Genomic DNA, 19,914 nt, shown 5'->3' on the forward strand with positions numbered 1-19,914 from the left:
AGATTAAATAAATATGCGTAAAGCACTTTGGCAGCACACACATAGCAGGCGCAGCACAAGTGTTAACAGATATAGTTATTTAAGAACAATCTACAGTCGAGAAAGATAAAAATCAGAGAAAGTGAGCCCGTGTTCTGGAGAAATAACTGCACAGGGGAGTTTTGGGGCTTCTGAGAGTTAGGATTCTCTCATCAGAAACACGACACTGGTAGCAGTGGGGGAAACTCAAGGGTAGCAAGTCTGTGAGGATTATTGAAATAGATCATTAGATACTTTCATGAATATCATGAATGTACCCCGAGTTTTTACTGTAATCTGTTTTTTTATATTACATAGGTAATCTACCTAGAGCTTTTAGCCCACATATAAAATTAAAGAAATCACCATATCTATTCAACTACTTGAAAAGAAATTCTGGCACCAGGGGTGGGAGTAGGGTAATGTCAGTGGAAAACAAACACAAAAGCCCAACTTTTCCTTAAAGATTAACTTAACTACAACATGCATATGTACGTGTGTGCCTATCAAGGGTCATCAAACTATGGTCCACTGCCTGTTCTTGTATGGCCTGCAAAGTAAGAATGGATTTTACATTTTTAAATAGTTAAAAAAAATCACCCAAAATAATGATACCTGAAAATTATATGAAATTCAAATTTCCAAGTCCGTAAATAAAGTTTTATTGTAACACAGCTGCATTCATTCATTTAAGAGCCGTCTACAGCTGCTCTGGGGCTATAGTAGCAGAGCTGAATAACTGCAAGAGACCCATATGGCTTGTAAAGCCTAAAATATTTATTCTCTGGTCCTGTACACAAAAGGCTTGTCATAGCATGTGTTATGAAGAAGGGGAGTAAATTAACCTCTTAGCTGTGCTTCTCCAAATGTAACTAAACTGCCATATTTAGCCGTGATCATATTCACTTTTAGGTTCCCTAACAGAGAGGCTTCCCTTCAAGCTGGTGCTTTATATAAATCGTTGAATCTTCATAACAACTCTGAGGTAGATACTACTCTCATTCCCACCTTACAGAGAAGGAGCAAGCACAGAAAGCTTAGTTGACTTGCCGAAGGCAGCACCTGAGTGGACAGCTGAGGCCGATCTCAGACCCAGGTGGTGCGGCTCAAGAGCTCAGGCTCTAATCACTTTGCTCCAGCGTCAACGGCTGCAGGACTTCACACCTGAGTCACGTTAGATTTTACAAAAAACAGCTTCAACAGAATTGACTTAACATTTAATTTTTGACTCTTTATTAAGAACTGGCCATATAAAGAATACCTGCGTATCTTTAATAAAAGTGCTATTAAAATGTAATATTAACTAAATTGTCACTGTTCCCTATGTAAGGGAAAAATCTTGTCTCCCCTGGTGTAATATATACTTTATTGGAAAATAAAAGTTACACAACATCTTGATTCCATTTTTTGTCAGTTTACCTTTAACATTAACAGTAACAGCTAGTTTATCATGAACAGAAAACAGCTAAGTCTTCATGGCTGTGCTTTTCTATACACCAGCCTATCTTCTTCTTCCTTACGTTCAATAACACTGTGCTAGGACAATTAGAAGTGAGAGAGCTATGTCTCACGCTTTCATCAGTCTGAATATTTAATGGGAAAGGCATGCATTAAACAAATAATTTCATTATTAATGACAAGTATAAGTTTTAGAAAGGAAAAATACAGCATGCTTTGAGAGTATATTACTAGGGGACACAATCTAGTCCACATGGCCAAGACATCCTTAAAAGTAGTGACATCTATGCTGAACTATAACGGGTGAGAGGGAATCCTTCGGCCTTGAATTATTTCTAGGTAAAGAGAAGAAAATGTGGAAGATTCTGAGCAGGGAAGGATGGCCCTTCTAATAAAATCTGGTAATTTGCCAACATGAACTGATAGAACACATTCTGCCGGCACCTGCCCGAGACACTTGCTAGGAACAGGAAAGGCTGAGAGCTGCCTAGCTTGCTTAATGGAGGGTGATTCTGCTCTCGATGGGAGGGGTGTTCCAGTAGCTCCCAATGTTGGCTATGTGCTAGAATTCTGGGGAGATATCTCAAGGAAATGAGTCATGGAGTGAGGAAAAAAAGAGCTCATTTAATTCACTGAAAATCTTATCCCAGGTGAAAAAAGAAATTAGGAAGCTGGAGAAGACTGTTACCAGAGGGTTATCCTATGGATCTATTTAACAGTGCCTACAAATGCATACAAAAGAGCCAGACTCCTTTTATTTCTGATCCTATGAAAGGAAAAATATCACTGCCATCCTGAAGAAACCAGGAACTTATAAATATTACCACTACATAGGAGTGAAAACAGGAATAGGTAGAACACAGAGAGGAAAAAAAAAATCTTCCCTGTACTTCTGCCTTTGTTGCCAACCAACAGTTGTTAAAATGATTAGATAATTCAGAAGACAGTTAGCACTGTCAGTTTAAATGTTTAGACAGTTCATTTTATGTTGTATTATAAACATAGGGTTTTTTCTTCTGGTTCCCCACCCCACGCCGTTTCGCTGTTATGCTTTCCTATTCACATACATTTGCCATAGAACAACTACAGCAAATAAAAGGCAATTGGTGGTTGGAGGTTTCCCAATAAAAATAAGGGCAACCGTTTATAGAAAGTTCATTATGTACCAGGCACTGTGTGAAATGTTTTGAACACATGATTATCTCACTTAATTCATTACAACAACCTTTTGACTTATTATCACATCTATGTCATTAATGAGGAAACTAAAGCACAAAGAAGTCAAATAACTCTGTGCCAAAGGTCACACAGTGAGGGATGCCACGGCCAATTAAACAGATACTATTCCTCTTGGAGTTCAGTCAATCTTTTGTCTGAACACAATATATCTTCTGGGTCCCAGAGGAAGGCTAAAGGGGATCAAGGAAAAATAACAGCAATCTTAAGATTCTTCAGCCTACTATCTTTTTTTCGAATAAGAAAAAGGCTGAGTTGAATTAGATTGAGAAAAGAACAGAGTGAAAAGGGAAGTAAGCCAGTTATAATAACCAGTGGTTATAAGCTGGTATATAAAAAAATGTGCCAGTGGTTCTAAACTTTAGTGTGCATCAGAATCTCCTGCAGGTCTAGTAAAAACAGATTGCTGGGCTTCACCCACAGAGTTTCTGATTCAGTGGGTCTGGGGTGAGTTCTGAGAACTTGCATTTCTAACAAGTTCTCATCTAAGGCTGCTGGCCCAGAGACCATAATCTGAGAATCACTGCACTATATACACTACATAAATTCACCCTCTTACAACATAGCTCTAGTAAATAAAACCATACACCTTTCCTAGGAAACTAGAACATAAATAAAGGGGCTCCTTTAGAGGTTAAAGAGATGTGGAATTTTCAAAGAAACCTTAAAAAAATTTTTCCTTTATTATATTTTTAAATATAACATTTGGTATATACAAAAAACATGTAAGATATGTAAATTGTAAAAACCATATAAATCTTATACCTAATTCACAGTGTAAATCAGTCTCTTCAAATACTACTGATGATCTTCTTTTGATATTAAGCTGTATTTATTATTGGAATTGCCAAATATTCTTAAAATAAGATTTAATTTTTGAAGAATACTTTTAACTTTCATAATGAACATATATTATATAAACAGGTTAAATTTTAAATCTTTTTTCTTCATTGCTTATTCCACAATTTTCACTAGTGAATAAACACTACTGCTACTGAAGACTAAGCTAATAGAACATATAAAGTTGGACAAGAAAAATAATTCAAACTTTCCAAGATATATTGTGAAATTACTAAAGACAGAGAGAACACAATGAAATATTTTATCTTAAAATTATCCATTTTAGTTATCTTGCTAAATAAAGAAAGCACAAAATTTATGACTGGGTTAGACCATTCTAAAGTAGGCTTTCAAAAATAAATGATAAGAGAGCTGTCAGTGTTACTTCAGTAATTATATACAATGAATACTGTCAGTGAAGTAAAATCTTACCCAGGTCTAGTCGTTTTGAATTCCACCTTGAGGATAGGCTTGCATGGTTCTGGCTTCTTCCCATCCTTTAACTGTTTTCCTAAAATATATTTTCCTGCATTAAATTCTAAAATTCTAAGTTACTCTAAATTCTTACACATTGATAGTTTATAAAATGAAATATAATGAAATCCACCATGAAACATTTTAAAGTGGTCTTGAAAGAAGTATTTAATACAAAATAAGATATTTTAAATGATCAATTTACTGTTTGAAATTCAGTGCTAAAAAGTAAATAAAATAACTTGTCAACAACATTTATGTGATAAAATTCTAGTAAGAGAAATTCAGTCTTTCCAATGTTCTTAACTGAAGATAAGCAAAATAGGGTCTCAATTTGCCCAATGAATTCAAGTTTTAAAATAGCTTATTTGAGAAAAATAAATCTAAGTCATATTTTCACCCAAAGTGACAGGCTGCAAAATTAAATCCCTATGCTAATAAATTCATTAGCATAAATTTACATTTACTCTCTTACTCATTTATATTTACTCTCTTAAAGTAAAAGCCATCCATTGCAATGTCCAGAAGATTGCTAAAATAAACCAACCTCTATAAAATATGTCAGAAACTCATACTGTCAAAGAATTTTGATTATTTTTAAAAAGGTTGATTTCTATTATCTATTTTTACATGTTCATTGTATTAACAACTCAGAAAAATTAAAGAAAATAAAACATATTATTCCCATTTCTTAGGGATTTATCAGTCTCACCATTATTATACTATTTGTGAAGATCCCAAACACACACTGCTATCCCAACACTTCTTATCCTCTTTCCCAGCTTTATCCCCCATAGTAACTAGCTCATTCTAATGAAGTTTGTATTTTCTTTTGTTTGTTATTTGCCTCACCAACAAGAACGTAAATTCCATGAAAGCAAAGGTTTTTACGTGTGTGTTTTCTGTTGATACATCCATGGTGACAAACATTGTATGGCACAGAGTAGACACTCAGTAACTATTTAATCAGTGAATAAATTAATAATTTTTCTTTAGGATTAATTTCTAGAAAAGAGATACTTAGGTAGAACTGTATTCCAGAAAGGAAGAAGAAAGTGTAGGAGAGTATTTTGCCACACGCTTCCTGAACAGTGCTCTTTTTTTTTCTGATTTGGTAAGTGGAAAGGGCATCTCATTTTAATTTGTATTGATTTAATTCCTAACGGAAAATTCTTAGGCTTTATGATCATCTGTATTTCTCCTTTTAAAAATAACATATCTTTTACCCATGCTTGTATGTTATATTCTTTATATTTAAAAATAAACTTAATATTCAAAGGTCATTAACATTGTATCCATATGTTGCAAATACTATCCCTAGTGTCACTTGTGATTGATTAAATAAGTCTATCAGTCTTAATCATGTTTCTATTTAAGAAAACTTAAAATCCTAAAATGGCAATTCTTCCAAAATTAACTTACAAATTTAATGCAATTAGAATTCCAACAGCTTTTCTTAAATTTGGACAAAATGACCTTAAAGTTCACACGGTGGACTCAATTCCTATGAAGAGCTAACAAAACTAAAAAAGGAGACTGACTTCCAGAATGACAAAGTGTGACCTCCTTGAACTCGCTCACTTACTATAAACTCTGCAAATTAACTGAAGCCACAAAATGAGCGTTAACATTATCTACTCAATGGAAATGAGCAAACCTTGGTAAGACAAGGGGGACTGGGATGCTTTGACAAGGGCTATTCCTATTCCCCTTGTTCCCCAGCTCAGTGGCCCAGTACCATGAAAAGGCAACAGCATCATCAGCCAACAGAGAGGACTGAAGTTTATCTGCAGTTCCATTAAAACCAGATTCCCTAGAGGGTAATCAGTACTTTGTCCCAATCTGCAGCTCACTGAAAAACTCTACTCCCAAGGCATTGTGGCAATTTCATTTGACAGAACAGACATCAGCTCAGGGAGACAAAAAGCCCTACCTCCAGGGCATCACAGAAATAATAGCAATCTGCTGGCACACAGCTGCCTAAGGCTGTGGTTTTAGTTGAGGCAAATAAGATCCTGGGCAGGAATTTTTTAAAAATCCTGAAGAACTGGACATACTCTAGGGATCTAAAAGGCTGTATACATGTGCAAGGCAGTGTGCCTGCCCAGGAAAGACCTAGGAAAGGAAAAGGCCCCAGTCATTCATCTCTGGCCAACTCTTAAGACTCTGGGCCAACAGGAAGTTAACAAAAAAAGAAAGTAAAATGAGCTATAGTACCACTGCTGGCAGGAACAATGGAAGAGAGGTGCTTATACATGGCTGGTAAAAATGCGAAGGATACAGTCTTTTTGAAAAGCAGTTTGAGAACATTTATGAAAAATAGAAATATGTAAAACTAGTAAATTTCAAGGAGTAGCAATTCTACTCATAAGCATTTATTCCACAGAAACAAAAGGACAAATTCCTATCGAATACATACAGAAAGGTAAAGGCAGCACAATCTGTAGTGATCAGAAACTGAAAATAAAGTTAACGCCCATTAATTTGGCACGGCTGAATAAAGTGTGAAAAATTGTGAGACAAACAATTGGCTGATACACTACCATTGAAATGAAGGAATTAGGGCTGTGCCAGATGACATGGAGAGATTTTCCTCAAGTACAGTGGATTAAGAAAAGTGAGATGCAAAAAAAGACTAATATAGTTCTATTTTTGTAAAACAATGACCAAAAAATCTCATATGTTTGTATATGTGTGTGTAAAAACACACGATTTTAGAAATGCATATATTTTGGAAGAACACCTGTAAGATTTTTGACATAGCTTACCTGGTGGGGCAAGAAAGGGGACTGGGCTGCTAACGTTGGGGAACGTTTAGGGAGAAGAGGCTGGTACGCTACGATCCCGTATCATCATGTGTATGTGTATGAAAAAAACTATCATTCTTTTTTGTCACCGCCTCTTTGGTTTCATGGTTAGGAAGTTCTTCCCCACACAAATATCATTACAATTTTTTTTTTTTTTTGCTTTTTCTTGTAACTGCTTTATAGTTTCATTTACTATATTTATTTTCTGAAGTATATTTTGATATAGGGAAGGTATTTTTTCTTTAATAATTTCGGCACTATTTGTGTAGTTCTATTGAGCTATAATCGCCAGACAATACAGTGCAAGTATTTAAAGTGTACAATGTGACGAGTTGTGATACAGGTATGCACCTGCCAGCCTTATTACTGAACCATCAGAGCTTTCCCCACTGATATGAAATGGCACTTTTATTACATTAAATTTTTATAAATACACACCATTCAACTGCTATTAGAACATCTAATCCTGCCTTAAGATCCTAGGGAAACATCTCTTCACCTCTTTATGCAGAAAATGATGACGCAATGGACTCTTGAACCTCTGGCATCCTAACTTACAAGAACCAACAAGTGACTAGTGATAGAATTAAGTAGAACACCAGATCAAGGGACAGGAAAGGACTGCCAGGGGAGAAGACTGGTTTCTTGAGGTGGGAGAGAGAATTGGGGTAATCAGAAAGGTATGGAAAAAAGGAGGCTGAAATCTGAAAGCTAGCATGAGGGTCATGCTATACAAGGAACAAAGTAAGAATTTCAACCTCTATTTCAATCTGTTCAGAGATATACGACCTTTCAGTCAGGAATTTAAATGTTTGCTCTGAAGAAGACCAGATACATAAAACCTGACCAGGTACAAAATTCTTAACGTTTGTCTTGCTCAATAGTCTCTTGGTATTGCTCTACTGTGTCCAGCATTTAAACTTAAAGTTTAAAGCCGGTCTGATTTTTACTTCTTTATAAATAAACTTTTTTTATAAAAGTTTGGACAAAATGCATGGATGCAAGGATGCATACAAGGATGCTAAGAGAGTAGTTTCATTATCTCTATAAATTAAAAATGTTACAGTTTTTATAGTGATTTTTCATTTATCTTGCTTGGAAATTAGTGAGTCCTTTTGATTTGCATACTCTGATCTTTTTTCAACTCAGGTTTTTAAAATTATGCCACTGATTATTGCTTATATTCCTGAAAGGTTTATTCATCTGTAATCCTAGACTAACCATTTTCTAAATCAAATCAAGTAATAAGGCACTAGCTAAGATTTTATAAAGCACATATAGCTAAACGACATTTAGAGCATCACTGGATTTCACCATTAAGTGTCATTTCACTTCTTAACTGCTATGCCACCTCCGTAGAAAAATGTGTGCTTACTCTTTCAACTACCTGTGAACTACTTTGATAAATCATTGAAAAGATCTGGTTAAATATAAAACTCGACTTAGTAAATCACATAAACCTCCATGTCACATGTAATTTCTTCTTGTCTCTTATTATGCCCTGCTTCCCATCCCCCAAAATTACCCAGCCACAATCAACAAAGTCCTATTGATTCTAATTCCAGAATTTCATTATGTATGTCCATTTCTTCTCACTAGCAGTCACAATTGACATCTTCATTATTTACTGTTAACAACAGCTTCCTAATTGACCTCCCTCTTCTCCTCCCAGCTCATCTGATGCAATACCATCAAAGCAGTATTTCCAAATATAAATTTTATGTTTCTCACTATAAAATCATTTCCTAGGTCTCCATCATGAAGTCCAAACTCTTTAGCATACTACAAGGTATATTTTTGCCTCTGTATGCAGTTCTGTCTTAGTTTCCTGCTACTCACCCAAAGGAATTTTAAACATTGGTCATATTAAACTACTAACAGTTTTCCAAGAATACTCTGCTTTTGATTATGTCTGCACCTTCTGACTAAAATAACCTTGCTCTGCTCTTTGCTATCTTATAACACTCAAATATAAAAACTAGGGAAAACTCTGTAATGGACTACATTAAAGAACTGCTGTATGGATTTGTTATTTATTGAATGTATTATGCTTCAGGTAAATCTTAAAAGTAGATTAATAGAAATTTTTAATATGTCACATCCTTAAAATATTACATTAAGTTAGCTTTACTTATGTGAAGTTTGAATTTATCTTTCCTTCAGCAACGTTTAACAGAATAAAAGTTCTTTAATCCTGGGTTATTCTTTGATAAATGGATTGATTGTACTGATGAATAAGCTCCACGAACTAAATCTTAAAATGTCATTTCCTATAATGGATACCTATTGATTTTGACTATCTACCATCTCCATTTCCTCTGAGAATAATCTGACTTTGGTGAACATGACAATAGCAGAAAAATCTCACTCTGCAACACATCACACGCACATACCCAGGGTTACATGGGAGATCCTCTGGGGCCCTGGGTCAGCAAATCACTTAACCATGATGACTGCTTCAGGGTAAGTACCTGAGCCATGCCAGGACTACCAAAGTTCTTCCCTCCTAAAAAATGAAAGCCTATCTGCCATAGGAGAGAAACAAGCCAAAAGAGAGAGAGAGGGAAGTAGGGCTTACCCACTAGGCTTACCATACAGACATACAGAACTTACAGCCCACCAAGATGAAATGACTTTGCAGAGTCAATAGATGGTACAAATCCTGCTTCATTTCCACACAATCATAAAACTTTACACCTTAAAAACCACCTTGCTCAATCCTTTCATTTTACATATGCTGAAACGAAGTCCCAGAAAACAGTAATTATCTCTACAAAGTATTTCACAGACAGCAGAGCTAGAATTACATTCCAGATTGTCTGACTGCCAGGGAAATGTTCTTTGATATTCATAAAAACTAGATTAAAGGAAGATATCACTTTTTGTTTGTTTTGGTCAAAAATCATCTGTCGAGTAATTTCAGACACCCAAATAGAGACTTTCTGAAAAAATATGACTATCAACCATCTTGATATGCATAAAATTATACAACTTTATATCAGAAAATTACCTTAAATGAATTCAAATTATTCTCCTTTCTTGGCCATTTTGTCATCATTATCTAGATAACTGCTATGCCCCTCAGAATAAGAGTCCACTAACAAACAGCTTTAGCAATGAATGATGCCATCGGAGGGTAAACTGAACATAGCTACCAAATCTGGGGAACTGTCTTATAATTAAATTATAATTCAAGCACCAGGCCGTCATTTCTCAAAGTGTATTCCACGGAACCCTAGACAACCACAAGATGCTCTGTGAACAAAAGATGCTAAAGTCAAATAAGTTTGGGAAAAGCTACATAAAATAAATTAATATATAAACCAACATAAATAATAAATATACAGTTGATCCTTGAACAACATGGGTTTGAGGTGCATGGGCCCACTTATGTGCAAATTTTTTTCAGTAGTAAATACTAGACTACTACAGATGTAGAACCACAGACACCAAGGGTTGACTTTAGGTCATATGCAGATTTTCTACTAGGCAGTAGTGAGCACCTCAACACCCTGCGCTTTTCAAGGGTCAATCGTATATATGTATGTATACATGTGTATACGTACCTTCCCTCTTAGAAATTCATAGTGTACGTTAAAGATTAAGAAGTCTTGTAGTGAAGAAAATGTTCAACTTCAATTCAGCATTTCTAAAACTTCTTTGATCATAACATACTTTTTCACCAAATAACTCATTAACATAGGAAAAATTAGTATCGTGAAATACATTTTGGGGAAAACTAATCTAAAAATCTTTTGGTCCTATCCTACCAAGTAAATAGGATATCCAAATTTATATTTACTATAATCGTATATGTATATAGCATGTCAGTTTCCAGGTACTTTCACTTACATTTTGCTTATTTGTTCTAAGGTGTAGAATGGTGCCTATCACATAGTAGAACCAATATTTGTTGAATGAATAAATAAAAGTACAATCAGTTCTAATCAATTATCAAGGTAACACTTATTAATTTTTTTTAAGAATAAGATATACTTAACCACTACCTTATGTGGTTTAGATATGAAAAAAACCCAAGATTTACTGTAACTGTTAGAAAGTAAGAGCAAGAGACCACAACACAAGATAGTAATGAAAAAAAGCCCTAAATTTCAATCCATCAAAGCAGATATTTAGTATACCAAAAATTGCATACCACAAATATGGTATATGTATATATGGAATATGTGATATCTTGTTACTGTATGAAAAACACATTTTTGTGTTTTAATGTATAAAAATGCACTTAGCTTTGCCACTGAATTCAACTATCAGCATAAATTTAACTTTGGCAGGTATCTACCACATTACTGTTGCTGAAAATAATTCATATTTTATAAAGAAACAGTACTTCTGATGATCTACATTTTTAGGCTGCTATACTGTGCCAACAAACGCCATCCAACTTCCTAACATCTGCCACAGAAAAAAATGTACTTTTACATTTTGTTTGGATTCTAATTTTGAAAAAAATATTATATCAAATATTCTTTGTCTTGTTTGAAAAAAGTAATTTTAACTAGTTACCCTTTTTTGCTAAGATATTACAAACCCTGTAGAAATCTATTTATGCTACTTCTAAAAGTCTGCTCTCAAGGTCTTAAGATTTTAGTATAAAAAAAGTATCAAGATGAAATAGAAAATCACCATTCGGCAACCAATAAGTAATCCATCCAAGAAACAACAACAGATGCTAAAAACAGAGGGTAAAAATTTGATGAGGAACGGTATGTTTACAGAGTCTCAAATATTTCCCCCAAATCAAAACACTTATTGATTACAAGAAAAAATCAAAAACATTTATTAATTTCAAAAGGAAAAAATAACGTTATAATGGAGAGACCTAGTAGACAGAAGCTTAATCAAGGGATCAGAGTATGAGACATCACTAGGACAAATCAAACATAAGCTCCACCTGAGGCTGCAAAAAGAACACATCAATCCTTTTGGGATATTCCTGCTGAAAATGTACAACATGAATCTAAACATGAAAAAACATCAGACAAAACCAAATGGAGGTACATCCTATAAAATAACTGACCTGTAATGTTCAAAATTTATCAGTTAGGAAAGTCAAGAAAAGGCTCAAGAACAGTTCCAGTTTGAATGAGACTAAAGAAGCATGACAACTAAATCTATCCTGCATATAGACCCTTTTGATAAACGGCAAAACTTGGTGATATAGGAGAATGTCTTTGTAAGAAACAAATACTGAAATATTTTGGGATGATTGGGCAATATGTTGAAAACTTACTCTCACATGGTCTGAAAGAAAAAAACCTCGTTGTACTAGACTTACAAAAAAAGATAAAAATTTAGATAAACTTAAAACTTTAAAACCAATATTACATATTGCTACCATCTTCAATATTATTTTTATTTCCTTCTGGAACTGAAATTAAAGGTCTTGAAACTACTCATCTACTGTTTTGGTTTTCTGAATTCCTAGGTTCCAGTGGGGTTGGGAGATGCTAAAATGTATGGGAATACTCAGGAGTACCACAAAGATTAGGGACTTAGGCACTAACAGAAGGAAGAACAAAAATATATTAGGGAAAACTGGAACCTACTATCAAAAGGGCTATCTTCTGGAGGCACACATAAATAGACCTGTAGCAAATTTAAAATAAGTGCTTTTCCAGAAGATGACTGCTACCAAAAAGCAGTGGTAAAATAAATTACAATATGTGGCTAAAAGAATTATTATTTTTACCAGAAAACAAACAAGTCTAAAAATGCATATTGCTACAGAAAGATGTTTTTAATTTGACTGTTTATTTTCTACATTGTAATAATGCAGAATGTACCAATTTTCTTTTAAAAAGTGGGCATTCATATTTTAAAGCAAACAATGAAACATTAGCAATAACTACAAAAGTACTCTTTCAGTATGCTACCAATTTAAAAAACAGTTCCTTTTTATTTCCCTAAATTTGCTGGTTAAGAACCTCTTAGGGTAGAATTGCGAGAATGCAGATTAATAAAGAAATACAAATTCCTAGGCCTCATCCAAAATTCAAACAAGGTCTTCATAATGTGTTCATAAGCACCCTAATAAAACCTTCATGGAGGTTCTGTATATATTACTTGTACAGAAAAAAGTTAACAAAGCAGGCTTGAGACCGCTATCCCTAGAAAGGTCAGCTTGTAAGATTAGCTCTCTTGGTTGGCAACTAGTAACTTGGCTTTCAAGACAGCTTCCACCATTCCAAGACTGATAAGGGTGGCACACTATGCTATATTATCTATACAAACAATATGGTTTATGACCAATCTCTGCTTTCCTTCTGAGCATCTAAAATTTTGGTACATGCTAAAGCAGAGGGTACCTGTGGACTGACATCAATACAAACTGTGGACTTCTGGGTTCAGGTGAGCTTCGCTGGTAGATAACGTTTCACACATGTGGTAATAACTCATTGCTAGAGGAATTAAGCATGTCCTGTGTGACTCCACTGGGAGAAGACTGTTGGAAGCTTCAACCTGGCTTCCTCCAGACTTCACCCCATGTGCCTTTTCCCTGTATTGATTTTGCTTTGCATCCTTTTGCTGAGTCCTATGAGTCTTCCTAGTGAATCAAACTTGGGGTCATTTTGGAGACTCTGAAAACAATACTTTAATGTATAAAATTACCTTCTTAGAGTTCCAAGTGTTTCAGTACATATTATATATACATTAGCAACTTGCAATTGATAACTTTAAGATGACAACAGTTTAAAGTAAGTCCTATATCACTCACAAAATTATCTACTTTTTGGACTACTGGAGAAAATAATACTCAGAAGATTATGTAACTTCATTTTCTCAAAGCTCATATTTGCAATTTCAACCGCAAATATAGTTATTTGAGATTTTATTTACCTGGTTGTTACAAATTATTTCTATATGTATAAATATTTAAAATTCAGAATGAAAGAAAACCCATCCTTATCATCAAAAACAAACAAACAAACAAATCCAAATGCAAACTCAAAACAGTTTACTGTCCATCACAATTTAGGTGGTATTTAAAAGGGATACATTCTTACCATGTGGAGTTATCGTCTGTACAGGCTTAGCAGGGGATCTCACATTCCATATAGTCAAAGTGCCATCTGAATGACTGCAAATAAATTGTTTTCCTTCATGATGCCAAGCAACAGAGTGGATAGCCTATAGAAGAGGGGTAAAGAATTCCATTTTTAAAAACAAAATTTTATTTAAACACCAAGTTATTCATAATTAATTTTTCATTTTAAACCTTTTCTTATTTCACAAGCTAACATCAATAATGTTAATCTTAAATTCCCATAACTCAGTCCTCCTGTCATTATGAGATTTAATTTGGTTCTGACACTATTTTAATGATTTTTACTTTATTTACTCCTTAAGTGAGCGTAAGGATAATATGATAGTGGTATATGTATTATTGACAAGTTCAGGAAAACAAAATGTATTCTTACAATAAACAATAACTAAACATAAATTACCAAGCAATTATAATCAATATTCCATTGGAAAAACTAGTTGCATTGACAGATGAGAACAAATTTTAGAAATTAACTAAAATTTTAGAATTTTTAGACAAAAATGTACATTTGGAATTAAGGTCAATTAAAAATACCTCAGACTGAGCTTTAAGACAGGTTACCCATTTCTCACAGTAATTATTAAGGTGACTTTTAAAATCTGAAATTTATTTTATATGTCTGAGCCACTTAAAAACTATCTGAAGAATATTTTTTAAGTTTTAAACTTTTAAATTTATTTATTTAAAATTTATTTATCTTTTTAAAAAAATTAAAATTTTTTATAAAATTTTTAAAGGTTACTTTCCATTCAGTTATTACAAGATATTGGCTATATTCCCTGTGTTGTACAACGTTATACAATACATCCTTCAGCCTATCTTACACCCAACAGTTTATGCCTCCCACTCCCTGACCCCTAGATTGCCCCTCCCCCACCTCCCCACTGGTAACCAGTAGTTTGTTCTCTATTATCTGTGAGTCTGCTTCTTATTTGTTATATTCACTAGTTTGCTGTATCTTTTAGATTCCACATATAAGTGATATCATACAGTATTTGTCTTTCTCTGTCTGGCTCATTTGACTTAGCATAATGCCCTCAAAGTCTATCCATGTTGCTGCAAATGACAAAATTCCATTCTTTTTTATGGCTGAGTAGTATTCCATTGTATATATACACCATATTTTCTTTATCCATTCATCTCTTGATGGGCACTTTGGCTGCTTCCCTATCTTGGCAATTGCTATGAACACTGGGGTGCATATAACTTCTAAGGAAACAATCTCATTTACCATTATATCAAAAAGAATAAAATACCCAGGAATAAACCTACCTAAGGAGGCAAAACATCTGTATTATGAAAACTATAAGATGCTGATGAAAGAAATTGAAGATGACACAAATAAAAAGATATACTGTGTTCTTGAATTGGAGGAATCAATATTGTTAAAATGATCATACTACACAAGGCAATCTACAGATTCAGTACAATCCTTATCAAAATACCAATGGCATTTTTCATAGAACTAGAACAAATAATTTTAAAATTTATATGGAAACACAGAAGACCCTGAATAGCCAAAACGATCTTAAGAAGAACAGAGCTGGAGGAATCATATTCCCTGACTTCAGACTATACTACAAAGCTACAGTCATCAAAACAGTATGGTACTGGCACAAAACAGACACATAGCTCAATGAAACTGGATAGAGAGCCTAGAAATAAATCCATGCACTTATGGTCGATTAATCTATGAAAAAGGAGGCAAGAATGTACAACGGAGAAAAGACAGTCTCTTCAGTAAGTGATGCTGGGAAAACTGGACAGCTACACGTATGGTTTGGCCAACCCAATAAAAGAATGAAATTAGAACATTCTCCAACACCATATACAAAAATAAATTCAAAATGGATTAAAGATCTAAATGAAAGACTGGATACTATAAAACTCCTTGAGGAAAACATAGTCATAATACTCTTCAACACAAACTGCAGCAATATTTTGTTTGGATCTGTCTCCTAAAGTAAAGGAAATAATAGTAAAAATAAACACATGGGACCTAATTCAACTTAAGGTTTTTCTACAGCAAAGGAAACCATCGACAAAATAAAAAGACAACCTACTGAACACGAGAAAAATATCTGCAAATGATATGACTGGTAAGGGATTAATATCCCACATATTTAAACAGCTCATACAACTCAACATCAAAGAAACAAACAACCTGATTACAAAATGGGCAGAAGAACTCAATAGACGTTCTTCCATAGAGGAAATGGAGAGGGCCAACAGGCACATGAAAAGATGCTCAACATGGTTAATTATCAAGGAAACGCAAATCAAAACTACAGTGAGATACCACCTCACACCTGTCAGAATGGCTATCATCAAAAGAACACAAATAACAAATGTTGGCGAGGATGTGGAGAAAAGGGAACCTTCATACACTGTCGTTGGGAATGTAAATTGGTGCAGCCACTGTGAAAAACAGTATGGAGGTTTCTCAAAAACCTAAAAATAGAGTTACCATATGATCCAGCAATTCCACTTCTGGGTATATATCCAAAAAAAACAAAAACATTAATTCGAAAAGATACATGCTCCCCAATGTTCATGAAAAATATTTTTATATGACCAAAGTTTGTTACCCTTCAATTTTTTGTTCTGATATTATTTAAATTTTGTCTGTAAAAAATTTAAAAAAGCACTCTCCTATGTTCTCTTTAAATTACTTCTTTTTTATTCAAGTTGATACACTTCTTGTTCTTAATGGTCAACAGACTCTAAAAGCTATCCTACTAGAATGTCTTGAACTGCCAAGTGCAGCACAAAAACCATGTAACTGGAAGTTAAGAGTTTCACTTACATACAAAGTCATCATTTAGTATCATCATTCAATGTCCATTTATTTGGCTTCCTCATATGCTTATACATTTAAGTTAAATAAAATAATTTAATGTTTATGGATCACATTTTAAAATTTAAATGATGATAGACAAAGACAATCAGCTGTATTTTTATTTATTTATTTATTTTATAAATTTATTTATTTTTATTTTTGGCTGCGTTGGGTCTTTCTTGCTGCACATGGGCTTTCTCTCTAGTTGCAGCAACAGGGGGCTACTCTTTGTTGAGGTGCATGGGCTTCTCATTGCAATGGCTTCTCTTTGTTGTGGAGCATGGGCTATAGGCACACGGGCTTCAGTAGCTGTGGCATGTGGGGCTTAATAATTGTGGCTCACAGGCTCTAGGGCTCAGGCTCAGTAGTTGTGGCGCATGGGCTTAGTTGCTCCGCAGCATGTGGGATCTTCCCAGACCAGGGCTCTAACCCGTGTCCCCTGCATTGGCAGGTGGATTCTTAACCACCGTGCCACCAGGGAAGTCCCTCAGTTGTATTTTTAAATGCCAATATTTAATATCATGTTTTAGGGTCAAAGTATCTCTAACAAAATTCTAAATAAAATCTTAAAATAGTAATAAACTTATTCCAAAATATACACATTACATTCCATAAACTCAATCTTAGAATAAGCAATTTCTTGGACTTCCCAGAAGTCCATGGTGCAGTGGTTAAGAATCCACATGCCAATGCAGGGGACATGAGTTCAATCCCTGATCCAGGAAGATCCCACACGCTGTGAAGCAACTAAGCCCATGCACCACAACTACTGAGCCTGCACTCTAGAGCCTGTGAGCCACAATTACTGAGCCTGCATGCCACAACTACTGAAGCCTGCACACCTAGAGCCTGTGCTCCGCAACAAGAGAAGCCACTGCAATGAGAAGCCCGCACACCGCTACAAAGAATAGCCCCTGCTCATTGCAACTAGAGAAAGCCCACACACAGCAATGTGTGAATAAAGCCTGCACACAGCAATGAATAAATATATTTATTTGTTTAAAAAAAGTTAAAATAAGCAACTTCTTAGTCGCCTTAATAGATGAAATTATTTCTGTAAAATTAAGTAATGTTAAGAAGCTATACACAAAGTTACTTAAATATATATTTTTTAAAGTGATAAAAGAAATACAAGAGAGGTTTACAGTGTTATCTGGAACTTATAAATAAAAACATTCTAATCTTATATATAAAAATGTGTAACATATACATAAGTATATATATTATATAAAGAGAACTAATAGCTCTACTTAGCTAAAGAAAACAATATACATCTTTAAGAGTACCTTCTATTTTTAAGATATTAAATTATTAAGCATTCCAAAAATAAATACTAGCTAATTACAGGGACCAATAGCTCATAATATTTTGGATAACAGAGAGAAACAAGTAACAGAAAATACCCTACAAAAAGAAATAGCCAAATGTGAACTTTTAAATACAACAAACATGCACAACTTTTTCCATTATTTCTGCAATGTTTAAAGTACAAATACAACTTGATAAAATATTTTTTTCCTAATAGTCTAATACCATTATTTGTAATACTACATATGTGCTACCCAAGTGTGTGTATATATATATATATATGTAAACATAAATATCAATAATGTATATATAGTATAGTAAACTTTATGCTACAGTAATGTATATACTATGTAAGTATAGTGTAAGTATATGTATACTGTGTAGTTGACTCTTGAACAACACGGGTTTGAATCATGCAGGTCCACTTATATGCAGACTTTTTTTTTTTTTTTTTGCGGTAGGCAGGTCTCTCACTGTTGTGGCCTCTCCCATTGCGGAGCACAGGATACGGACGCGCAGGCTCAGCGGCCATGACTCACGGGCCCAGCCGCTCCGCGGCATGTGGGATCCTCCCGGACCGGGGCACGAACCCATGTCCCCTGCATCGGCAGGCGGACTCTCAACCACTGCGCTACCAGGGAAGCCCAGGTTCTACTTTTAAGCAACTGAAATATGACATGCTTTTGTGTAGTTTTCTTCATGTTTCTTCTGCTTTGAGTTCATTGAACTTCTAAGATATCTGTATATTCTAGAAGTTTATAGGGTTTAAAGTCTTCATCAAATTTGGGAAACTTTGGGTCATTAGTTCTTCAAATATGTTTTCTGTCCACATGCTCCCTTCTCAGACTCCTACTACACATATATTAGTCTTCTTGAAGTTGTACCACAGTTCACTGATGTTCTGCTCATTCTTTGCTCATCTTTCATATTGAGTAATTTCTACTGCTATGTGTCTTCGTTAATCAAGCTTTTCTTCTGCAATATCAAATCTTCTGGTAAACCCATCCAGAGAAAATTTTTCATCTTAGACATTTTTCATCTCTAGAAATTACACTTGTGTTTTTGAAGTTTTGCATGTCTTTCCTCAATATTTTCATGCTTTCATTTACCTTTTAGAGCATAAGGAGTCTGTTTAATATTTGTTTTAGTATCCTTGTCTACTAATTATACCATCAGTATCATTTCTGAGTCTGCTTCTATTGACTGCATTTTGTTCTCCTTTTGCATTATATTTCCTGCTTCTTTGCATGCATCATAGATTTTTATCTGGATGCTAATCATTGTGAAATTTATGATGGGTTGTTATACTCTTTTAAAGATTTTTGAGCCTTTTTTCTGGGATGCAGTTAAAAATACTGCTTGGAAACAGCTTAGACTTTTTAAGGCTTGCTTTTAAGCTCTGTTAGGCTAGCTGAGCCAGCCTGTAATGCAGGGCTAGTTTGGCCCCACTACTGAGGCAGTACCTTTCTGGGCACTCCTCCTGATGCCCTGTCTACTACAAGCTTTCTCCATTCTGCTGGGAATGTGAACTACTCTCAGTCCTCTGTGTGCTACGAGAATCGTTCTACCTACTCCTTTCCAGTGGATCTTTTCCAAGCCTCACACCCATGCAGTAATCAGTATTCAGCTGAAGACGCAGGGTGAAGGGCTCCTTGCGAACTTTTAAAACGATCTCTAGGCAGTTCTCTACTCTCTGTTGCCTTGTCTTATAAGCTATGGATATCTTCCCCAATTTCCCAACTCTGCCTCCTCAACTTAGGGAGACTGTTGGGCTTATTAAATTAGGTTCCCCCCTTCCCCCTTCATGGGCTGAGACCTGGAAGATCTCTCCAGGTCATAAGCTAAGGCAATTGAAGGGCTCACCT

At 34.7% G+C, this 19,914-nt stretch overlaps 1 protein-coding gene across 4 annotated transcripts in view; it reads right to left on the bottom strand.

The window, feature by feature from the left end:
- Window positions 1–19,914, bottom strand: part of STXBP5 (syntaxin binding protein 5) — a 170,029-nt gene that overhangs the window by 92,915 nt on the left and 57,200 nt on the right. For all 4 annotated transcript variants that reach the window (XM_032650692.1, XM_032650690.1, XM_032650691.1 and 1 more), the window contains 2 exons: window positions 13,862–13,985; window positions 3,985–4,063 (listed from right to left, as the gene is read on the bottom strand). In XM_032650692.1, the coding sequence (XP_032506583.1) occupies window positions 3,985–4,063; window positions 13,862–13,985 (203 nt within the window). The remainder of the gene's footprint in view (window positions 1–3,984; window positions 4,064–13,861; window positions 13,986–19,914) is intronic.

The sequence above is a fragment of the Phocoena sinus genome, chromosome 12, assembly GCF_008692025.1.
Source record: "Phocoena sinus isolate mPhoSin1 chromosome 12, mPhoSin1.pri, whole genome shotgun sequence".
Classification (NCBI taxonomy): domain Eukaryota; kingdom Metazoa; phylum Chordata; class Mammalia; order Artiodactyla; family Phocoenidae; genus Phocoena; species Phocoena sinus.